The sequence below is a fragment of the Rhipicephalus microplus genome, chromosome 3 (genome assembly GCF_043290135.1).
Source record: "Rhipicephalus microplus isolate Deutch F79 chromosome 3, USDA_Rmic, whole genome shotgun sequence".
Classification (NCBI taxonomy): Eukaryota; Metazoa; Arthropoda; class Arachnida; order Ixodida; family Ixodidae; genus Rhipicephalus; species Rhipicephalus microplus.
The window spans coordinates 2,310,874-2,331,919 of NC_134702.1; the positions used below are offsets into that span (position 1 = coordinate 2,310,874).

A 21,046-nucleotide genomic window follows, 5' to 3' on the forward strand; every position below is an offset into this window, starting at 1 on the left:
GCTGGTTCCAGCCCCCAATTCGCGCTCGCTGCAGAGGAAGCAGCATATACGGCGTTCCATCTCTCCGAGACTCGAAACCGCTCACTTTGCTGAGTTTCCAGTAGCTCTTCGCTGCTGAAAGCGATTTCCATTCTCCCACGGGGGGGGGGGGGGGGTCTGGCATCGCGCCAACTCGGCGGGACCGCAGCAATCACTGCGTGCCCGGCGTCACGGGTTCGCTCTCGGCATCATGGCCTTCGGTAAGGAAAGCTCCCCCGCTCGGCTGCTATGCGATGCGCCCCTTACCTGGATAGCAGTCAAGGCTCGTTCACACCGAAGGCGGGGCGGCCAAAGCGGCGAGGCGGCGACGCGGGAAGCGGGAACAACCTCCTCTCCAGGCAGCGAAAGTGGGAGAAAAACCAGGCGGCAAGGCCGATTGCTCTCGGAGCAATTTTTTGCCGCCTGCCGAGGCTCGCCGCTTTGCCGCAGCCCAGCCAATCAGAACACCACGCAGTGGAGGCGCGGTGGTGGCGTGGGTGTACATTTGGGAGAAGCACTGACACGTCATAGCGGCATGCGCACAAAATCGCGAGATGCCCCCTCTTCTGCCGCGCGGCCAGACGAAGGAGGCATGCGGTTTGAACAGGTTCACGCTCTCGCCACCTCGCCGCTTCGGAAATCCCGCTTAGCTGCTTTGCCGTGCCGCCTTCGTTGTGAATGAGGCTTCAAGGTCGTCGGGATGGGGACTCCCCCTTTTCGCCGAATGGCGGCGAAGCCGCTGTTGCACCCCGACGCTTGCAGGTGCAAAGGAACTGCGAGCGGCCATCGTACGGGGATCAAGGTTCTCGGCAGACAACAGGGGGCACAAGATAGCGCATCAACTACCACGTTGGTTGTGTGTTCACCACAAAAGGGGGTGACGACATGGACGGGTGCAGAGGGGGGCCCGTGGATAGAAGCAATGACAATTTTGGGCAACGTGGCATCCGCCTAAAAAAAGTCAGCGGACAAAAATGCCACGAAGTACGCATGTTCCGACAAGCCCGAATCGCGCAGGCCAACTGACCCGCTAAGAGCAGTCAAGAGCTTTAAGTTTTTGATAGTGCGTTGGGCGCCAGTGTAGTGTACACGTTGGGCGCCACGATAGTGTACGCGTGTCCGGAAGGATTACGGCCACTAGCGTGGGTCCGGTCTTAATGGACCCCAGGGAACGCGGTAACCGTCACCGTGGCGAGTACACAGTACTGCTCAAGGTCACAACACTTTATCGTCGCAACATTATAACAGACTACAGAGAGCATTGCAAAAGACGCGGCGGGAAAGCAAATGGGCTTATATACGCCACAAGCGAAAAGTACGACACAGGGTGTCGCGAACACGGCAAAAGTGCCGGGCAAAAGTGCCGGGCAAAAGTGGCCCTGGGCAAAAGTGATTCACGAGGACAGCGGCACAAAAAGGCGCAGTCGCTCAAGCCAGGGCAAAAACTCCCCTCGCATTTGCTTCCGAGAAGTACGAGTCTGTGTATTATGACGACGCTCTAGGACACCGCACTGCTCTTTGGCCTAGCGTTCGAAAAGGGGCAACAGAAGGTGAGCGTTTGCCGCGGGCGCAAGGCGACATTGGCGAAATCCGACGAGCCCCAAACAATAGGAGTTGACGGGCGGAAATTAAATGCGTGTTCACCCTAGGTTGTCCAGGAGAGACTCAATCCTAACGCGCGTGCGCGCGCGAAATGTCCTGAGAGGCACCGAGCATGGCGCCACAGTCGACATCCCCTACCGAGTGAGAGGGGTTAAACGTCACTCCCCGCTTCCCCAGCGCGACAGACCACGGAAAAGGGGAGAGTCATGTCAGGACATGAGAACGGCAGAAATAAGCAGAAAAGTCCACGCAAAGGTGGCGGGCTAGCCTCAATTCTCACACGTTTGGGGCCTGAAAGGACGCTGTCCATCATGCAGTGCAATGGTGCAGGCGCACAACAGAGGCCGAATAGAAATGTTTCAACTCAAACAAACCATCCGTGGTTACGAAAGCAGTCTTTTCACGGTCCCTTTCGTCAACTTCAATTTGCCAAGAACCACTTTTTAAACCCAATAAAGAGAAATACCTCGCGTGGAACATATAACCAATGCGTGGCAAAGGGTATAGACATCCACCTTGGTCACGCTGTTCAGTTTTCGGTAATGAACACATAATCTGATCGTGTTTTCCTTTTCCCTCACAAGAACTACAGGCTAGACCCACGGGCTGTTCGACGGCTGTATGACATCGTCCTCCAGCATCTTTTTCACTTGGCTCTTTATGATATCTCATTTATTTGGTGATACTCAGTATGAATGTTGATATACTGGCCATTTTCGTCTGTTACCATTCGGTGTTTAAAAAAGTGGGTCCGCCATACTTTCGACGAGTGAGACAAAGATCCGGCGAAGTTTTTTTATGAGGTCTTGCATAATTTTCTTCTCGGCTGGTGGTAGAGTTTGGCTGATCGCACTCTTGCCGTGACATCGGGTGCAGGTTCCGAAGCAGCTGGCCCTGACATCGGACCACATAAGTCTGCCACTGCTTCAAAACCATGCAGGAGGCTATACCAATGTCTTTTGCAACAAGCTAAGTTTCGTTTCCAAGACTTGTGAGCAATTCATCGGAACATCCACCGCGTAATTGAATAGTGCCTCGTGCTACACACATGCCTTTCTTCTGCAGTAGCTCAATGTGTGCCTCCACCATACATTCAGAATCGATAAATGCTTCATTTCTTACACTGACCATTACACTGCATCGTGGTGGCACGGTGGCATCACCATCTATAACACCTAATGCAGTGTACTCTGGCTCCTTTGTGTCTATGGCCAGTTTCGTCGAGAAGGAGACACTAGCATTCTTCAGGTGGATGATAGCTCCATTTGCTAGGAGAAAATCCATTCCAATTATTACATCTATGCCCCGCCGCGGTGGTCTAGAGGCTAAGGTACTCGGCTGCTAACCCGCAGGGCGCGGGTTCGAATCCCGGCTGCGGCGGCTGCATTTCCGATGGAGGCGGAAATATTGTAGGCCCGTGTGCTCAGATTTGGGTGCACGTTAAAGAACCCCAGGTGGTCTAAATTTCCGGAGCCCTCCACTACGGCGTCTCTCATAATCATATAGTGGTTTTGGGACGTTAAACCCCACATATCAATCAATCAAGTATTACATCTATAAAGAATTCTGGAAGTACCACCAAGTAAGCAACGTAAGTAGGTCTTCAATTCTGATTCTTGTAGTACGCCTTCCCAGAGGTGTAATGAGGTGACCCTTAGCCATGCGTATTTGTAGTCGACTTCAAGGCATCAACATTTTCTTTAAATACTTCGCAGCAGCATAACTGACAACCGAATAATCAGCACCTTTGTCGACGTTGGATTCACACCCGTCCATGGTTAGGCGTAAGTCTAAAGAAATTTTGTTTTTACCTAACTGAGTCGTCGTATTTCGCTCGTCGTTGCTGCACTGTTCCCTCGACGGAGGATCTTCAGTTGGTCGTACATTAACGGCCTTGCCTCTCCAAGTCACATGCTTCAGTTTTCCTGACGGTGACTGCTTGAACGACGGTGTTTTGGGGTTGAAGATGAGGAAGGTGAACTTGATCGCAGAGATCTTGGTGATCGATAACGAGCAGGCGCTGGGGATCAATAGCGAGCAGGCGCTGGTGATCGAGGCTGATGCTGGAAACGAGCAGTTGAAAACGTATGGCTGGACTAGTAATCGGTGATTTCAACGGATCTTTTGCCATTTCGGGGGCATGGCGCATTAACGGAAAACCCACAGACACCAGCTCGTCAATGTGGGCACATTCGTACTAGTGTCCAGCTTCGCCGCAGTGAAAATAGAGCAGCGTCCTGTCGGGTGTGTGCCACACGTCAATTTTCCGTGGCCTAGGATCAATCAGCTAGATAGGGTGAGCCACGCGAAGCTGGTCGGTAGTGAGTGGGGGCTGCAAACGCAGCAGTATGCACGGCAGGCTGGCGTAAAGCACTGGCGTAAGTTGTTACATGGCGTACCTGAAATTACTGTTTGAGTCGAACATGTTGCGCCTCGGTTTCCGCTTGTAGAATGGCATGACGAACTTCATCTTGAATCAAGGTAGTGAGAGACAAAACTGGCGGCGTGACTTGGGAGTGCAGCAGCTTCCGTAGCTCTTCCTTCACAATGTATCACACCATTTCCCTCAACGCTTCGCTGCTGCTGCCCAGTTTTGCTTAGAGGAGATCTGCAGGTACACTACCGGCATCATGGTGGTAGTGACGAGAGCGCTGCTGGAATGCTCGCTCTATGGTGGTGGCTTCGGTGCGGAATTCAGCAAATCCCGTGCCAAACCGGCAAGTAATTCCTGTTTGACACTTCGCATCAAGTGACGCAGCTTTTTCTCTTCGGTTATGTTCGGGTCGGTATGTTCGAAAATGCGGGACACGTCCTAGATATACATGCCAACGCTTTCATTCTTGTGCTATTTCCTGAACTGCAGAGCATTGTCTGCCTTCTTCCGACGATCGGTGCTCGCATACGCTACCGTTGTCGTCGTAACTCTTCCCATGTCGGTGCGACCACTTTGTGGTTTTCATACCATGTCCTCGCTTTGTCTTCCCATGCGAAGTACACGCGATGCGGTTTTCTTGCCTCGTGCCAGCCGTTGGTCTTTGCAAACCACTGAAAATGTTCTAACCAATTAATCATCTGCATCTTCGAACGTGTTGCCATGGAAGGGCTCAGGCAAGTACAGTGCGGACAGGATAAGTGTCGATGATGACACCTGGCAAGTCATCGTTCCGTTGTTGTGTGTGGATGCTGCTTCTGTTGCTGGAGCACCTGAGAGGGTTCCGATTTCCGGCGGTTTTCTTCGAAGGCGGCGACTTGAACGAGGGTGTACTGGAGTCAGTTCGCCAGCTTTCAGTTTTGGAGGATGAACTCCGCTGTCTTGTACCAAGAGTGCTTCCAATCATATCCACCTTCTCCACCGGCATGTCACAGATTCGAGAGAATAAATACCACAAGCTATAATTTATTATAGGCCAACTTATGCCCTAAAAACTAAGCGCAAAAATGAATGAGTGCGCCGGAGCGTTCCAAAACATAACTCATCATCTGCAGTGCGTCTTTATCGCAGGTGAAAACCGCACTAACTCGTGCCCGTGCACCAGAGGCAGGAGTCACGCGGCCGGAAGCATGAGCGCGCGTAAAACTGTGGACGCTGGTCCTTCATAATATTGGATAATGTAGTTAGTCTCGGTGGGAATATGAATCTTTGGAGGGCGCTGTGAGCGCTCAATAGTGACGGATGCACTTCACTTCGGCTCCGTGGACTTTCCTCAATTTCTGTGGATCACCATCTCTACACCCTTCAATTCTGGGTTTCTCGTCACCAACATGTCATACGCTTGACTTAGACATCACTCCTGCGCAGGTGGGCCCAGCTTTGACACTTTGAGACAATTTTCACTCCGGCGATTATGCCGCCTCGTCAGGAGAGCACCTTGTGGTGGCTCTCTGCCCAGCGATCGTGGCGGCCAACGTGGTTACGGGCTATGACCCTGTCTCAATGCACGTAGTGTCCATGGACATTTCTTCCCTTGGACGAGGTATGCCGTCAGAAGACGAATACCTCGAGGACATGGTGCGTATATGGAAACGCAAGCAAGCGCAATCCAAGTCTGGGTCCCAACAACAGCGATACGCCGCAGCTGGCCGTCATTCCCCAGCTGTGCAAGGAACGCTGGTGCCCCGACCCACCGGTGGTGCGTCTACCTCTGCTCCTTCATCGCTGCCGATGAAGCAACGCAAGTGGCGTCCACGCCAGACGCCTCGTCTCTCTCGAGATGACTACATCATGGTCATAAAACCATGCGTTCTCATCGAGCTGTGCACATGTGTCCCGGCTGATCGCGCTGGCGACGCAATCCGGAGCTACCTGGATGACTGGACCACCGCACTAGTTCAAGTGTGGCCGATCTGGGAGTGGGACTACTTCCTGCAGTGGACGTAGTCAGGCTGATGATGATCATGATGATGATTTGGGAGCAAAACATCTTGGTCGGCAGTACTACCATGCTGGCTATGGCAGAGAAACTCTTCGGTGACTTCCAGCTGCAAGTGGGGGATCGACAGCTGCCTGTCCGAGGTCACGCCAATGCGTCAGTGGATACGTGCAGGGGTGTCATCACCATCAACCCTGCTTAAACCACGGAAAAGATAACATCAGAACTGTATTGGTCTCGGGTAACCATTCTCGTGGTCCGAAAACTGGTGACTTTTGAGGGCACGAAGTTGCCCCGCTTCTTCTTTTACAACTGCGTGGCGACGTTTATTCGCCCTTACAAGAAAACCATTCCGGCCTGCACAAGGTGCGGCACCATCGGCGATCAGCCGCCAGAGTGCCCTCACCCCACTCCGACACAATGTACCAAGTGTGACACCCTTGCCCCCTTAGGCCTCACTTAACATGATTGCCACCGCAAGTGCCTTTTCTGCCACGGCACCCACGAGACTGAGACTAGTGGCTGTGCTGCAAAATACCGGGAACCCAAGTTGCCCTCAACATCGCATCGAGGGCCCACCTCATCTTCGCCACAACAGAACGAAAGCACCCGCCTGAAGCAGACTGCTGCTTCAGAACCAGCGAACACTCAAGCATTCCCACCATTCTTCGTACCGGCGGTGGCACCTCAAGTGAGCGATTGGGCAGGAGTTGCTGCTTCCAAGCCTCTTTGTTCCCCCCTGTCAATTCTCATTTACCTGAAATTGTGACCTTTCGCCAGCAGGTTCAGCAGCTTCAAAAGCAAAATGAATTCCTAACAAAACAGCTCGCACTCTTAACTTAACAACTTGCTCCCCAACAAAAGGGATTTGCAAAGCCCCTCGGTACTGCCTACCCTGTCCAGGTGGCTGCGCCGGCAACCCCCAAGCCTAGCCCTCACGCTACGTACACTCCGAATAAACCTCCGGCTCCAGTAGCCGACGCACCTACTCCGGAAGCTCCGGTAGCTGCTGCAGCCCCTCAGGATTCCTTGCCGACTAACCCAATTCATCTCAGTGAAGAACGCGTCACTCGCATGGAGGATCACCTTACGCGCGTCGAAGCGTCGATCAGTTACGTCATTGATAACTTCTCAGTCCAACGCATAGTAGTAGAGGTCACTCAGGTCATTCACGCCAGGGAAATTACTCTGTTTCAACCCAAGGAATCGCGTTTGCACTCCTTTTTGGTTTGCAGTACGGGTTCAGCTCCCCGACGTTGTCATGAGGTGGCTGCCACCACCTCGCCGTCAAACAATCCGGCCTCCGTACCCCTCCTTACCCATCAAGGCTCTGAGCTAGACATGGAGGGCGAAATATAAAACATAGGATATTCATGATGGCTACCAACAGTACATTTCTTTCAAGTTTGTCGTCAAAATTCGAGATCATACAGTGCAATTCTAGAGGGTTCGGGAACAGGCGAAAGCGCTCACACCTTTATTTTTTCCTCCACTCACTTGGCTCTCAGCCAGCCGTGTTGGCACTTCAAGAATCTGGCGCGACACCAACTCTTTCTGAATATTGCTCTTCCAGATATGAACTGGGGGTACATGACTCCTTCACAGGTGTGCGGGAAGTTCATCGTGTTAGCCAAATCAATCGTCTGTCGCAGACGCCCTCAGGGGAAGGTCTACTACACAGGCTCAGCCTCAAGGTGACCTCAGATCAAGACACTTTGACGCCCATACTGGAACTTTGGCGGCAAAATATATAGGAGCAACCACTGCCCCGCAACATGAACCCCGAGCTACATCCCAGCCGCAGACTAGAATGTTCCGCGGCCCCTCAGGCGCGACACTCCGACCGCTCTGGCGTTTTCTACGTAGATGTCTCGGGCCCCTCCTTCACAAGTCACTTCACGGCCACCGTGATCACAGAGGGAAAGCACGTTGATGGCCTTTCCTTTAGAGCCAACACTGTGACGCAGGCTGAGGAGGTTGCCATTGCTTTGGCCGTCTCGCACCTCACCTCACGCATCATCCTGACGGATTCGCGCTCAGCCGATACCTTCAGGGTTCCATCGCCCCGCTTGCAGCTCACCTACTTCGAGCAGCCTCTTGGCGCTTTAACTCTCACCCCATTCGTATAGTATGAACCCGAGGCCACTCAGGCCTGCCCGGCAACGAGGCGGCGAACGCCATTGCCCACGCTTCTCTCATTCGGGCCGTTGCCCCTCCGTGTCCCAAGTCAGAATCTGGCAATACGAATATAACGCGCTTTCGCGAAATTCGTGCCTATTACCAGGCTTCGCGCCGCCTGTACCCGGACTCCGCAAGTTGTCTGGGGAAAGCGGACGAGTGAATATTACACCGCCTCCAGATGAACACCTATATCAGTCCAGTGGTCGACAGGAAGTTTTTGCCGGAAATGAGTGGCACCTGCTCAACCTGTCAGGTCCTGGCCGACACCTACCACGTCGTTGCTTCGTGCCCTACTAACCGCCTTCCTTTTTCACCCCCTTTTCTCATCCCAACTAGAGAGGCTTGGGAGGAGTACCTGCACGTCTTCTCGACCTTGAATGCTCAACGCTCCTTGGAGAGGCGCGCTCGAGCAGCGACAAACTCTGTTGGAATACCAGAATAGGGTCTTGGCCCTCAATCATGCAATATGCCGCAACTCTCTGGTACATTTTTTTTGTAATAAAATGTTTCTACTACCACGACCACCACCACCACCACCATGAATCTATTAAGTTCCCCTTACGGTCAGTAAGGTTTGAAGTGACCAAGACATAAATAACAAATTTGATTACTCAAGCATTTTGATTATTGCAATGAAGCACCAGAAACTCATCCAGAAAGGGCTTTCACACCTAATCAAAAATAAAAAGGAAAACAAAAAAACAGCACACACGTCGTTAGCCTGTCCATGCATTTATGTTCACACTTTTTACCTTCTTTTAGGATTAATTCTCGTTAGCTGACAACATTTTTTCTCATACAACACCTGCATCAGCGTTGAGTTGGACGAGTTGGTTTGTCGTTCTAAAAATGGTTCGTAAATAAATAATTTCATCGTTTCGTCGGGCTGAGCAGGCCAGCCAAAAGTACAGAACGCTCTGTTTTTTGTCTGGCCAGCTTGATCGTCACTATTTTTGTTAATCGCTCTACCAGTTGAAGTAAAGCAGCCCCCTTATATTTTTTTATTTCAGAATAACAGCAATACTTGACGTTTTCTCTATCGCTAAATGTGTTACGAAACTCAAAAGCCCGAGTGCCCAGCGGGCGCTGGTTTGGCGGGTGCGAGACGTAGCAGCGGCTGTTGGAGCTCTGGACTGAAAGCGCCACTCGACATTGTTGTATGATTGAAATAAAATTTTCTCTCTCTCGTGCGCATATCACGCACCATGTCGAATAGCTGAAATTTCTATTCATTTCAAATGTGAATGTAAGCGTAATACCGAATATAATTTGCTCACCCGTCGAGCGCCATGTCAATGAGCCGCTTGATGCCGCAGTGCTCGAACACGTCCTCCTGCGTGGCCTCCGGTTCGAACACCACGGTGAATGTGAACAGCTTGGTCTGGCCACTTACTGGCTCCTCCACCTGTCGACAAATGATTAGATTGTGACCCTATATTCCACTCGAATCACATTCAATTGGTCCTAAGTGGATCATATACCAAATAGACACGAAAGTAAATCAATGACTCGCTTCGAATTCATAAACTGCACTTTCGGAAGTGTAATGCAACAATTTTCACCATCATAAGACCACTAAAAAAGGAGAAAATCAAGGTTGAAGTTTCATCTTCCACCGCGTGTTTTCATCCGTGTTTTCTACCGCGTAGTATAGTTTGTTCATTTTCAAAATTTGCGCCAAGATTTCCGCACAAGACGTCACAAATTTCAAAGGGTATTTTGCGTATTTTCGTGACACTTGCCCCGTGAACTTTATGGAACTTAGATCGTTAGGTCTATAGCCCCCTCAGATGACAATGTACTTCATGTTTTACCGATTAGCAACAGCGTAGGATCAAGTAGATGCTTTCAAAATCTGTGACGTTACGGTATTTGGTGCGGTACTTTTAAGGTGGCTCCTCCACCCGCAGATTTCTTTTCCCGCAGTTGCTCACTTACCGAGCGTCATCTGGTGGTAAGAGTGGAAGTTTCGGTACTGTGGAATTGTACTTTAATAGTACGCGAGAAATAGTTATCTCTTTAGTGTTCCTTTAAAACACAAACAAATACTACCAGTGAATCGCGACCAGCATGACGTCACTGGCCACTCTCTGCCATATCTTCAGCCTGCTCATTCGTCCGCTACGTTGAGCGCCGTGACGGCTTGTTTTTAACGCGATACCGTTGGACAGCTCGTGTCGCCGAAATTCCGCCACTGGCGTCGGCACCGTTGATTGTGAGCGAAAAATCGTCCATTAGCGATAAATAGAGAAAGAAGCAAATAAAATGAAGACTACAACTCTTGGTCCCATTCAGGATCAAACCCGGGCCGTTCGCGTGGAAAGCAGGTGTCCTACCACAAAGCCACAATGTTACTTCCAGCTTCTCTGGGAAAAAACACAACATAAATGCAATGTAGTGGAAGGGGTCTCTTTGACGCATTTTTCAACACGATAGTCTTCCTTAATTGGGGACCTTCGACGCCAAAATTTTGGTGTGTCTGTCTTTCTGCCTGTCTATCTGTACATTTGTCTGTTTGTCCGTGGTAACGATACCCCAAACGGCACCAAACAATACCTCCAATGGCCGACCCCATCTGCAGTGTCCACCAATATTGCTTGTTTCTGCGTTCATACTTGTGCGATTGTCAATTAAAATGCAATTATTGCTCATATCTGAGGCACAATAACAACACGTCGATGTTTTGTATGTGTGTCTTTATACTGAAGAAGGCACACACAAGGAATTTTAAGGACCGTAGCGTTTATCACGCGGCGCTGACAGTGCAACGCGATGCTCACAAAGGCAAGTGTTTCCAACGCTTTGCTACAACGACACGGTGGTGGCACCTGCCCGTCGCTTTGCAATCTACACCTTATCACCTTCGAGAGAAAGCACACCTTTCTCCGCTGGCGCGCGCGCCTTCCTTCGTTTTCGCAGATAACTGCCAGATGGCGCTCGTGTCGAACGTGCCTGAATGCACTAGTTTGCCTTCGCTGCACGGATCGAGTATCTATAAGGCAGCGCTTCCAGAATACAATTTACCGATTTTATCGCGCAGAACATCAAATAAACGTTTTGTTCTCTCTATCCACACGCAAGATCATCGTCTTTCGACGACATTTGCAGTGAAACATGCAGATAGCGGGCCGATTTTTTTTTTTTTCAAAAGTTGTCTCGACGAAAACGAGCCCATTTGGTGATTTGTAGGTGGATATGGGAGGCCATCAAACTACGTCAAAATACCGGGATAGTGCTGTTATCGCTTCTAAGAACACACAGGAACTTTCAAATTGCTCTAAAAATTGACAACATCTAGCGGAGAACGGAAAATATTACTGGCCAATTACCACAGCTATGCACGCGGCAATATCATGCCTTTCCAGAGGCGTTGATCAAGCAAACAGCACACGCTAGACAATGTGCTTCTATCTGTGAGGCATTGGGAGAGTCTTCATGGCCTCCGAGATGGTGAGCGCGTGGCTTGTATCTTGGAGGCCATGCGATTCCAGTTTCAGATCAAAAACATGTACGTACCATTCGCGCGCGCGTGTTCGTACAATCTGCTGTGTGTGTGTGTGTGTGTGTGTGTGTGTGTGTGTGTGTGTGTGTGTGTGTGTGTGTGTGTGTGTGTGTGTGTGTGTGTGTGTGTGTGTGTGTGTGTGTGTGTGTGTGTGTGGATAGTTGTGTTTTTAACAAAGCATATTGATTTAGAGGTTGAAGGGCGCACTAAGGACCGGATTTAACGATCACGTTCAACCCTTCAAAGCGAAGCCCAAGGGTCTCTCACTTTTTTCGATCGCAACCCCTCGGTGCATTTCCACTTTCGAGTATGGTGATTGAATATAAGAGCGTGCAGTTGTTTTCTATAAAAGCTCTATTGAATTGGCGAATCTTGCCAGCCGTTGTCATGAAAAACAGGCACAGATTTGCGCGAGTCCTATCGAATAATACTTCATTCTATCATTTGTATACAGCCCCACGTCAAGAAGTAATAATAAAAGCAGTGACAGCACAACATTGGCTCAAACTTTGGATTCTATCGTGGCTACTTCAGTTTAATGCTATGCTTTTGCATCCTTTTATGAGATAACTGTCGCAGCAAGTAATTAACGACTGATTTTGAAGAGAAAATAAAAATGATTGATTTATTTCTAACGTTTCGCTGACTCCTGAACGTTCGCTTGTGAAAGATGTGAGATCTCTGATTGCGACCCCCACTTCCAGTTCAAGGGAGCTATTCTCGCAGTGTCCTATTCGGTCTCCCCTGATTGGCTGGAGCGTGTCGCCTGTTTCTGGTTTTTCTTCATCAACGTCATTTCGACGCCACGCAGCTTTCACAACTCTCAACAGAAATGAGAAAGACGGCATGCGTTTCGCCACAACGAATGCTGCCCCCAGAAATCCGCGTTTAGACGCACATCTCTGAGGCCGTGCATAGGCTCTAATCAACTTAGCCCTTATATTTGGTTAACGCAGCCACCCGCTTGACACCCTTGAAAGTCTCTACTCATTCACTGCAATGCTGTTCAAACATCTAAACACGTTCTTACGCACGTTCAGACCGTTGAAGTTCGAGTGCTGTTTTTCTACATTTCATCCACTTAGTTTATTTTTGCACAAGAAATCTGCTGACGGGTTTGGTGTGCCGACATGGTCAAGTGCACCATGAGGGCACAACTCATATTTTTAGGGTCGAAACTCCTTAAAGCGGCACCCGTTCGTCCCTCGTCGTAGTACGTAACATCTTTTACGCTATGACCTGCAATGGTGCCGGTGGGAGATTTCTCCTGTGCGTTGTTGAACAATCGAAAATTCACAGCGTGCGCGTTAAATAAAAGCCTAATTCTCCTGTCTCTCCTTCCCCATTAGCAGCCATTGGCATGTACATTGAGCACTATCTGACAAGAAAGGGTTGCTACGTTATACTCGCTGGGTGTAACCTTCTTAGTTTTAGAAAGGTTTAGTGAGCGTTGAGCCGCAGTGCCATGAATACAACCAACTAGTGTATACCATGATCTCAAAGTAGGTAAAAGTGGCCCCGCCGCGGTGGTCTAGTGGCTAAGGTACTGGGCTGCTGACCCGAAGGTCGCGGGATCAAATCCCGGCTGCGGCGGCTGCATTTCTGATGGAGGCGGAAAAGCTGTAGGCCGGTGTGCTCAGATTTGGGCGCACGTTAAGGAACCCCAGGTGGTCTAAATTTCCGGAGCCCTCCACTAAGGCGTCTCTCATAATCATATGGTGGTCTTGGGACGTGAAACTCCACATATTAATCAATCAAGGTGGGTAAAGGTGGGAAGTAGACACGAAGCGCAAGTCGTAAAAAGTATGCGTGTGCCACATCTCGTTTAGTCCTTGGAATGTCCGCTGGATGGCGGTGCTTTTATATGGGCATATATGATGAAAAGATGCGAGATGGTGGTACTTGGAGTGTTGACTAGATGGACGAACGGACACGCAGACATATGCATGGACGGACGGATGAATGCATGGACGAACGCAAGGGAGGATGCATGGACGAACGCAGGGACTGACGCACGGATGGACGTGCGGACGCACGAACAGACGCACGCAAGGGAGGGCGGATGGATGCATGGACAGCCATACAGATGGACGCATGGATGTACGGAAGCAATAACGAATGGATGGACGGATGCTTCACCCGACTCTCCATCATTCACCCCGTGGATATGCTGCCATTTTTGCGACACTGAACGCCCACTAATGAATTGGACATGTCCACGACTTGGACACCCTGAGAAAAACTCCGCAAGTTCCACCAAAGCGGCAACAGTCTAGGAGCGCTCGGCATACTTCATTTCCGAGCTCAGGCCAATATGATGAGCGCACCACACTTTTTGCGCACGTTCACGTCGTCTTGTATTCCTCCAGAGGGTGTCTTACGTATACGCAGCGTCAAAATGCGGCTGCTCTTATGTACCTTCCTCTCAAAATGTAGTAATAAACTGTCATTACCTGTCTAACAGTGGTCGCCAAATTCTCTCCACCGCGTTCATATTTTTTCCGGTTACACCAGTCGCATAGTACAGATCTGTTGTCACAACCTGCCCTAAAGGTCCGCTTACACTAGCGAGACACGGCACCGATTTTGGCCTGCCTACTCGCTGCGAGTCTTTTGTCATGTCATCGTTCCAATCCAAAAAGACAGACAACGACGCCAACAGCCTGCCGATTGTCAGCGGCATGCCTAGTCGGCGTCTTTCTGTGCTCGCGGCCTATTGTCTGGCGATACTCTGGTCACACGGGAAGTGCATGCGGTGGCACGGACCAGATTTGCGCGGGGGGGGGGGGGGGTGGTAGAGACTAGGAAAAGGGGGAAGACACTGAAGATGAAGCGGGTCACCCATCCGGCTGTGATGAATTGGCTCTAATTGGACGGCTGTCAACAGGCGCGCATCGTTTCGGCAACTTCTCAAAGTGGGGTTTTTAAGTTGATAGTGTTGCGTTCATGCGGGCAAGTTATGCCCAACTATGTTCGTTTGGGGGAAGTTTCAAGAAAAGCCGATGCTCTCACAGTGCCAAATGTTTGCCTTGAAGCAGTGGGATGTGTGTATGGCGGCGAATAAACAAAGATGGAACCTAAAGTGGTCGAAGTAGGTAGGCTAAATGGGCTGAGTGATTTTTATTTGTCTCTGCGAAGTATATGAGACTAATTCTCGGGGTCCTACACCGTGTTATGTTAATGGAACTCGTATATAGAAAGAGCTTTAGCGAGTAACTAGTAACGTTCTTCCGAGTATCGGTATGACGATACACGATCTGGCGATAACTTGGGCAATTGTTTCTGTTTTACAGTTTAGTGGCACGTACGACATCAAAACTTGACCTTCTTTACCGAGTTGCGTGAAAGAAACGCGCAACCATGCTCTGACCTATCACTGCATTTTAGAGAGTGCAGCTGCGCTACTTTGTTTGGTGATATGGTAGTCCAAACTAGATTCAGGGCAAATATAGCGTGGGAAATCGAAGAGGCGTATTTCATCAACACAAAGCTGGTGATTCGTATATCGTAAACCCCTCCGTTAAGTTACTTGCCGCTGAGGTAGGTTTTCTGGAGGTGCACAATTAATACAATCTGACTGCTCATCTAATCTTTGCTTTCACTGCACGTGTTCTCGTAACCACACATATGTCGGTTTTCTCCAATAAAGATTTATCCCTTTGTACTTCAATTTTATCGCACAACTCAGTCAAGATAAATTACTAACTCACCAAGCAATCCGTGCTTATCAAAACTTAATAGCGAGATCCTCCAGAATGGCTAAAAATATCAGAGAGATGAGCTATATATTTATTGCGATGTAAGATGCAGCCATACGCAAATAAAGATGTTCGCGGAAGCTATGCATGGCAAGTAATCAGTGTATATAGAAAATGATGTGCGTTATTCTATCAAGCTCCACTTCTACTCCGTTGAGAAGATTCATCTTTTATGGCTCACTGCCAACTGGAAACCACGTTTTTCTTCTTTTTTTCGCTCCTCTGCCTTACCTGTGGAATTGTCTATCTCGGGGTACGCGGCGGCTCCCCCGCCACCCCTCAGGCACGGGAGAGCACACAAAAGGTGAGCTGAGAAAAAAATTCAGGCATGCTCCCTGCTTTATCATTGTCGCTCTCTGGCTACACCACGCAGCCCCCGCTATAATCTATGGTAACGAGGGACGGGGGTGGTGGCCTAGGGAAGCGAAAAAAAGAATTCCGTTGGCTGCTCGAAACGCCTATTCAGGCGATAGTTATAGCGCGAAAACAAGACGACGACACAGAGACAAGAAGGGCACGAAAGACACGAGCGCTCGTGTCTTTCGTGTCTTTCTTGTCTCTGTGTCGTCGTTTTGTTTTCGCGCTATAACTATCGTCATGCCATACCAACTAGCTCAAGCTGCCACACGCCTATTCAGACACCGGGGAAGCCTCGGAGAGGGCATTCGCTACTCCCCCAAGATTATCCTCTCCGCAATCATTTGCACCAAAGACATGGGGCGAACTTTCGCTCAGTCGCCGATGTCCCGACGACACGCTGACGACAGGTCTGCGGATGCGTTTTGCTGGCGTTTTCGGCCTCTCATTATGTTACACTACGACTACATGCTGTCTTTTGAGGCGTCGTCGTCGTCGGCCTCGTGTGACCAGGGGGTTTGGTGCCTGCGTCGGCGGGCGACTCGTCGGCCGATGGTTTGCATCTGCCTCGTGTCTTCGGCGGACTCGCGTTAGAGTCAGGTCGCTTTACTGTAAACGCACCTTAAGTAGAGATATTATTTTCCCTTTTAATTATCTACAACGCAAAGCATTGGTTTTACCTTGAATTCGCCCCTGCCCAGGGTTCTGAAAGCCTTCTACACGCTCGCGGAGCGTTGCAGTGGAGGGATCATATCCGCCTCTTTGCACTCTATTAGATATGAAGAAGCTCCGTGCCAACGCGCCGCACCGCGCTCCCCTCGCCGCAGGTGTTCGGATGGTGCCAAGTAGGTCAAGCCTTTCCTAGCAATGCGCGGTGATGTCAGTGTCTATGTCACCTGCAGCGCACTCGCCACGTGTCACCTCTCTCTCGCTTCACTTTCTCTACCACCCGCAACGTTCGAGCGCACATCGAGTGAACACTTTTTTGGCTCGTTTATCTGCGATTGAGAGAACACCGCAAAGCAAAGCTCCTTCGCCCTCCGAAACATGCGCCAAAGCGATTTGGCCTAACCCGGCCATCGCCGGCGTTGCGAGGATCTACAGAGACGACCGCGTTCGCAACACCGACGAGCCGCGAGCCAGAGAAGCCGAACGCAAGCGTCGGCAGTGGAAGAACAACGACACCGGCGAGGTTCGAGTAAAGCACGCCGATCGCGTTCCATAATGGAGACGGCGTGCGGGTAACATGGAAGCAACATGGAAGCAACGACATGGAAGCAACGACATGGAAGCAGCGCCCTCCACCGAAGCGCCCACCCGCAAGCGCCGGGTTCCGTCGGCTGATCTGGACGTGACCTGGAAGAACGATCCGGAGCCTCTCGAAGAGACTCCTGCTCCGAGTGCGTTGCCGTGCGCATCAGCGACGTCGCGATCCTCGCACTGTACCTCGCTCCCAACGTGCCGAAGGAACATCTTTAGCGCTGTCTGGAGAAGAAGCTGGCTGAAAGCGGCGAGGCGTGCTGGTCGACGTGCGCCTCTTATAGTCACGGGAGACGTCAACGTTGACGTCAGCGGAGGAGGGTGAGAATGGCGGGTCGATTACAGGCCTGACGTTCACTCGCCGAAGTGCGTGTCGGCGGAACGAAAGCTACCTACCACGATAAGAGGAACGTGCATCGATCTGGTCTATGCCAGCTTCGACTTCGAATGTCTGCAGGAATCTCTCAGCGTACACTTCACCAATCACAAGGTCGTAGAAGTCAATGCGAAACACTTGCCAGCTCTGGTCCAGCGCCCGTGTTCACTTTGAAGAAATGACAAGACGTACGCCAGCCATCGCTTCAAATGAATGTTCCAGCGCTCACCGCCGCACCCACGGTAGCCCCGTTCAACCCTTGACGTCACGCGTAAGCAATGCAGAAGCTTCGCATTTCATCAGAGTTCCTTTTGGGAAGATATCGTTATTTTAGATGCGAAGCAGCTCTTCGACTAGCCTGTGTAACCCTCTCCGTCTGTCTTCATTCCTACGCGCCTCACCGCGTCCCCCTTCCCCGCTGCTTCTTCCCATGCGTCTTCTTCCCATGCAGTGTCTATGTACTTGAAAGTTATTTTTGAAAAATCGTTAAAACAGAGTTCTCTCCCAACTGATTGGAAAATGGCGTCTGTTGCTCCTATACATAAATCTGGCCCGCGCAATGCTGTGAATAATTACCGCCCTATCTCACTCACTTCTGTGTGCAGTAAAATTCTTGAACATATTTTATATACTGCGATTGTAAAGCACATAGATAGTAATTCCCTATTCAACTCTAACCAGCATGGATTTAGGCAGGGGCTATCATGCGTCACACAACTGGTAGAGTTCACCCATGTTTTAGCAGCAGCACTGGACGACAAATTTTCGGTCGACTGTATTTTCCTCGACTTTCAAAAAGCGTTCGACACTGTATCACACTTCTTATTGCTGAAAAAACTAACCAGCTTTAATATTAATCACCAAGTTATTGCATGGATTGCTGAATATCTACATGAGAGGCGACAATATGTAGTTGTAAACGGCGAACAGTCTGAAATAACTAGTGTTACGTCAGGGGTACCTCAGGGATCAGTTCTGGGACCATTACTTTTCTTATTATATATAAATGACATTAACGAAAACGTACAATCCCATATTAGGCTATTTGCAGACGACTGCATTTTATATCGTCAGATTACCTCTGAAACTGACTGTTCCGTAATCCAAAACGACCTATGTGCAATATACGCGTGGTGCCAGCGATGGGAAATGAAACTGAACCTTAAGAAAACTGTATGCATGAGGTTTTCCAGAAAAAGAAACCCAGGTGAATTTGAATACACAATAAACAGCTCTCCGGTAAAAATGGTGCGCGAATACAAATACCTAGGTGTTTTCTTTTGCCCCTCTCTATCATGGAATCGGCATGTGGATTACACTGTAAATAAAGCTTGTCGGAGCTTAGGATTCTTAAAAAGAAACACACGTGCTTTTCCACAGCAAACCCGAGAGGTACTATACAAAACATACGTGAGATCAGTACTGGAGTACGCATGTTGTGTGTGGGACCCTGCAACATCGTCAAATAAAGAAAGATTAGAAAAAGTTCAGTCTATGGCGGCGAGATATGTGTTTAATGCACCTATGTACGACAGACAATTCAGTGCGACGGAAGCTAAGCTGAAGTTAAAATGGAAGTCTCTGCAGCACCGAAGGGCATCGTTTCGACTGAAGCTATTGCACAGCATATTTTATTCTCATACTCGAATTCCCCGTGACGTATACATAAGCCGGCCTCACTACATTTCAGCCCGCAAAGATCATGAACACAAGATAAGAGAATATAAATGTAATACATCGTCCTTCAGCAACTCTTTTTTTCCGAGAACTATCAGTCAGTGGAATCGACTTCCTCCCACAATTGTAGAAATTTCTTCAACGGATGCGTTCTTTTCTGCAATAAAAATGATTGAATCTTTGGACCGCTAAGCCCTGTAGACTACGTGTGTGCGCCTGGCAGTCGCCATGATCTGTACGGTATCTTGGTTGTAAGCTATGTTGTTTTGTTTTGGTGTTAATTTGCCCTTGTGCTAGACGAATGCTGCACTTTGTTTTAATTATCATGAGATTTTCATCAATTTTTTGTGGTTTTTTCTCTAATACATATGACTTTTCTGACGCATCTGTGCTCGGTGCAACTGTGTATGTTTTTGTGTTTTGGAAATCTACTTCTTTTCTCTTTTTTACTTATGTGAATGCAATTATGTGAACTTATGTGAACCTGCAATTTTCATGTTCTTTTCTGTACCCCCCCCCCCCCCCCCCACTATAATGCCTGTATGGGCGCTGTGGGTACTAATTAAATAATAAATAATAATAATAAATAAATAATAATAAATAATTGTTGAAACGATGCTAAGTAGGTCAAGCCAAAGCTGCACGTTGACGTTACTCTGTCCTTCACCCGCAGCAGCTGCCGGCTGCCACCAACACGCCTAGGTGGCGTTGCTCATCCGCCCACTCGTTCAGTTAGGGCTGTCACGGTGGATGGACGTGTTTTTTGAGCGCTCCGCATCGACTACGCAGATAAGTGTTTTTGCATGTTTTGAGCTTGTCTTTATAATTATAAGGCAGCGGTTGAAATCTTCGTGGCACTTATTTTATGGTACGGCTTTTTCGGGGGCCAGTCACCAGGTATTTATTGGTTAGTGCGGGTGTGTGTGTTTGAATGTTTGTGTAGTTTGTTTTTCTTTTGCCACCCCGTGGGGGAGGTGCGCGTACATTGAACTCGCAAATTTTTGTAGTAGAGCTTAGACGTTCTTTTTTTTTCGTAGTACAGGGCTCGAGTTTAGTAATTATCGAGTATAGGGACAATTGGTGTCAAAAAGACATGGTTAAAAAGACTGTAAAGTGTTCAGGATGTGGAGTGGGTTTGAAAGTGGACCCAAACGTAGAAGCGGATGGAGAAGAGGCTGACGCGAAGTGTAGGCAATGTGAGGTCGAGGAAAAAAATAGAGAAAATGATGGTTGCCCAGAGTGAACTGCTGATGAAAATCGCCGAGCTCGAGACTGCGTTGGCAAAAAAGCAAGAGAAAACGAGGGCAATGGGAGAAAGACTGAAGTCCGCCGAGGAAGTAACAGCGAAGCTGAACAAAGAAGCGGCCTACGGAGAGAACAGTAGAGAACCGGCAACCAGAACGGTGGAGAAGGAAGAGCAAGCAAGTTTGGAAAAAACAGGTTCAGCCGGTCCAATTGTCGCAAGGCCCAGCTTCAGCGAGGTAGTGGTGGCGCTGGGAGGGGACAAAGCAGCCGGGGTCACAGGTGCAAGTAGCCCCCAGGTGCAGGACGCTCCAGCTGAAAAGTCACAGCATGTGATAATCGCCGGGGACTCGAATTTAAACCGATACACAGAAGCCATCAAAGAGAGGGTAAGAGGTGACAAGAGGGTTGCAGTAGGAGCGTTCCCAGGACGCAAGCTTGAAGCAGTCATGAGGCAAGCGAGCGCAAAACTCAAAACTACAGCTGATAGACGAAACCTCCTGATAATTTCAGGCGGTTTAAACGATGTCTTGAATGAAGATACAGCAGGACTAGCAACCACACTGTTGAAAGGCGTCGATGACATGCGCGCCACTTCTCCTAATGTACAGGTAGTGATATGCACGATACCGGAGGTACCGGTGCGTGATAGCAACCTGCAAAGAGCGGTTGTCAACGCAAACCAAGAAATATGGCGGATGAG

At 49.5% G+C, this 21,046-nt stretch overlaps 1 protein-coding gene across 6 annotated transcripts in view; it reads right to left on the minus strand.

Annotated features, from left to right (window-relative positions):
* LOC119164063 (kinesin-like protein KIF12) overlaps positions 1-21,046 on the minus strand; it is a 318,668-nt gene that overhangs the window by 249,035 nt on the left and 48,587 nt on the right. For all 6 annotated transcript variants that reach the window (XM_075888720.1, XM_075888721.1, XM_075888718.1 and 3 more), the window contains one exon: positions 9,449-9,576. In XM_075888720.1, the coding sequence (XP_075744835.1) occupies positions 9,449-9,576 (128 nt within the window). The remainder of the gene's footprint in view (positions 1-9,448; positions 9,577-21,046) is intronic.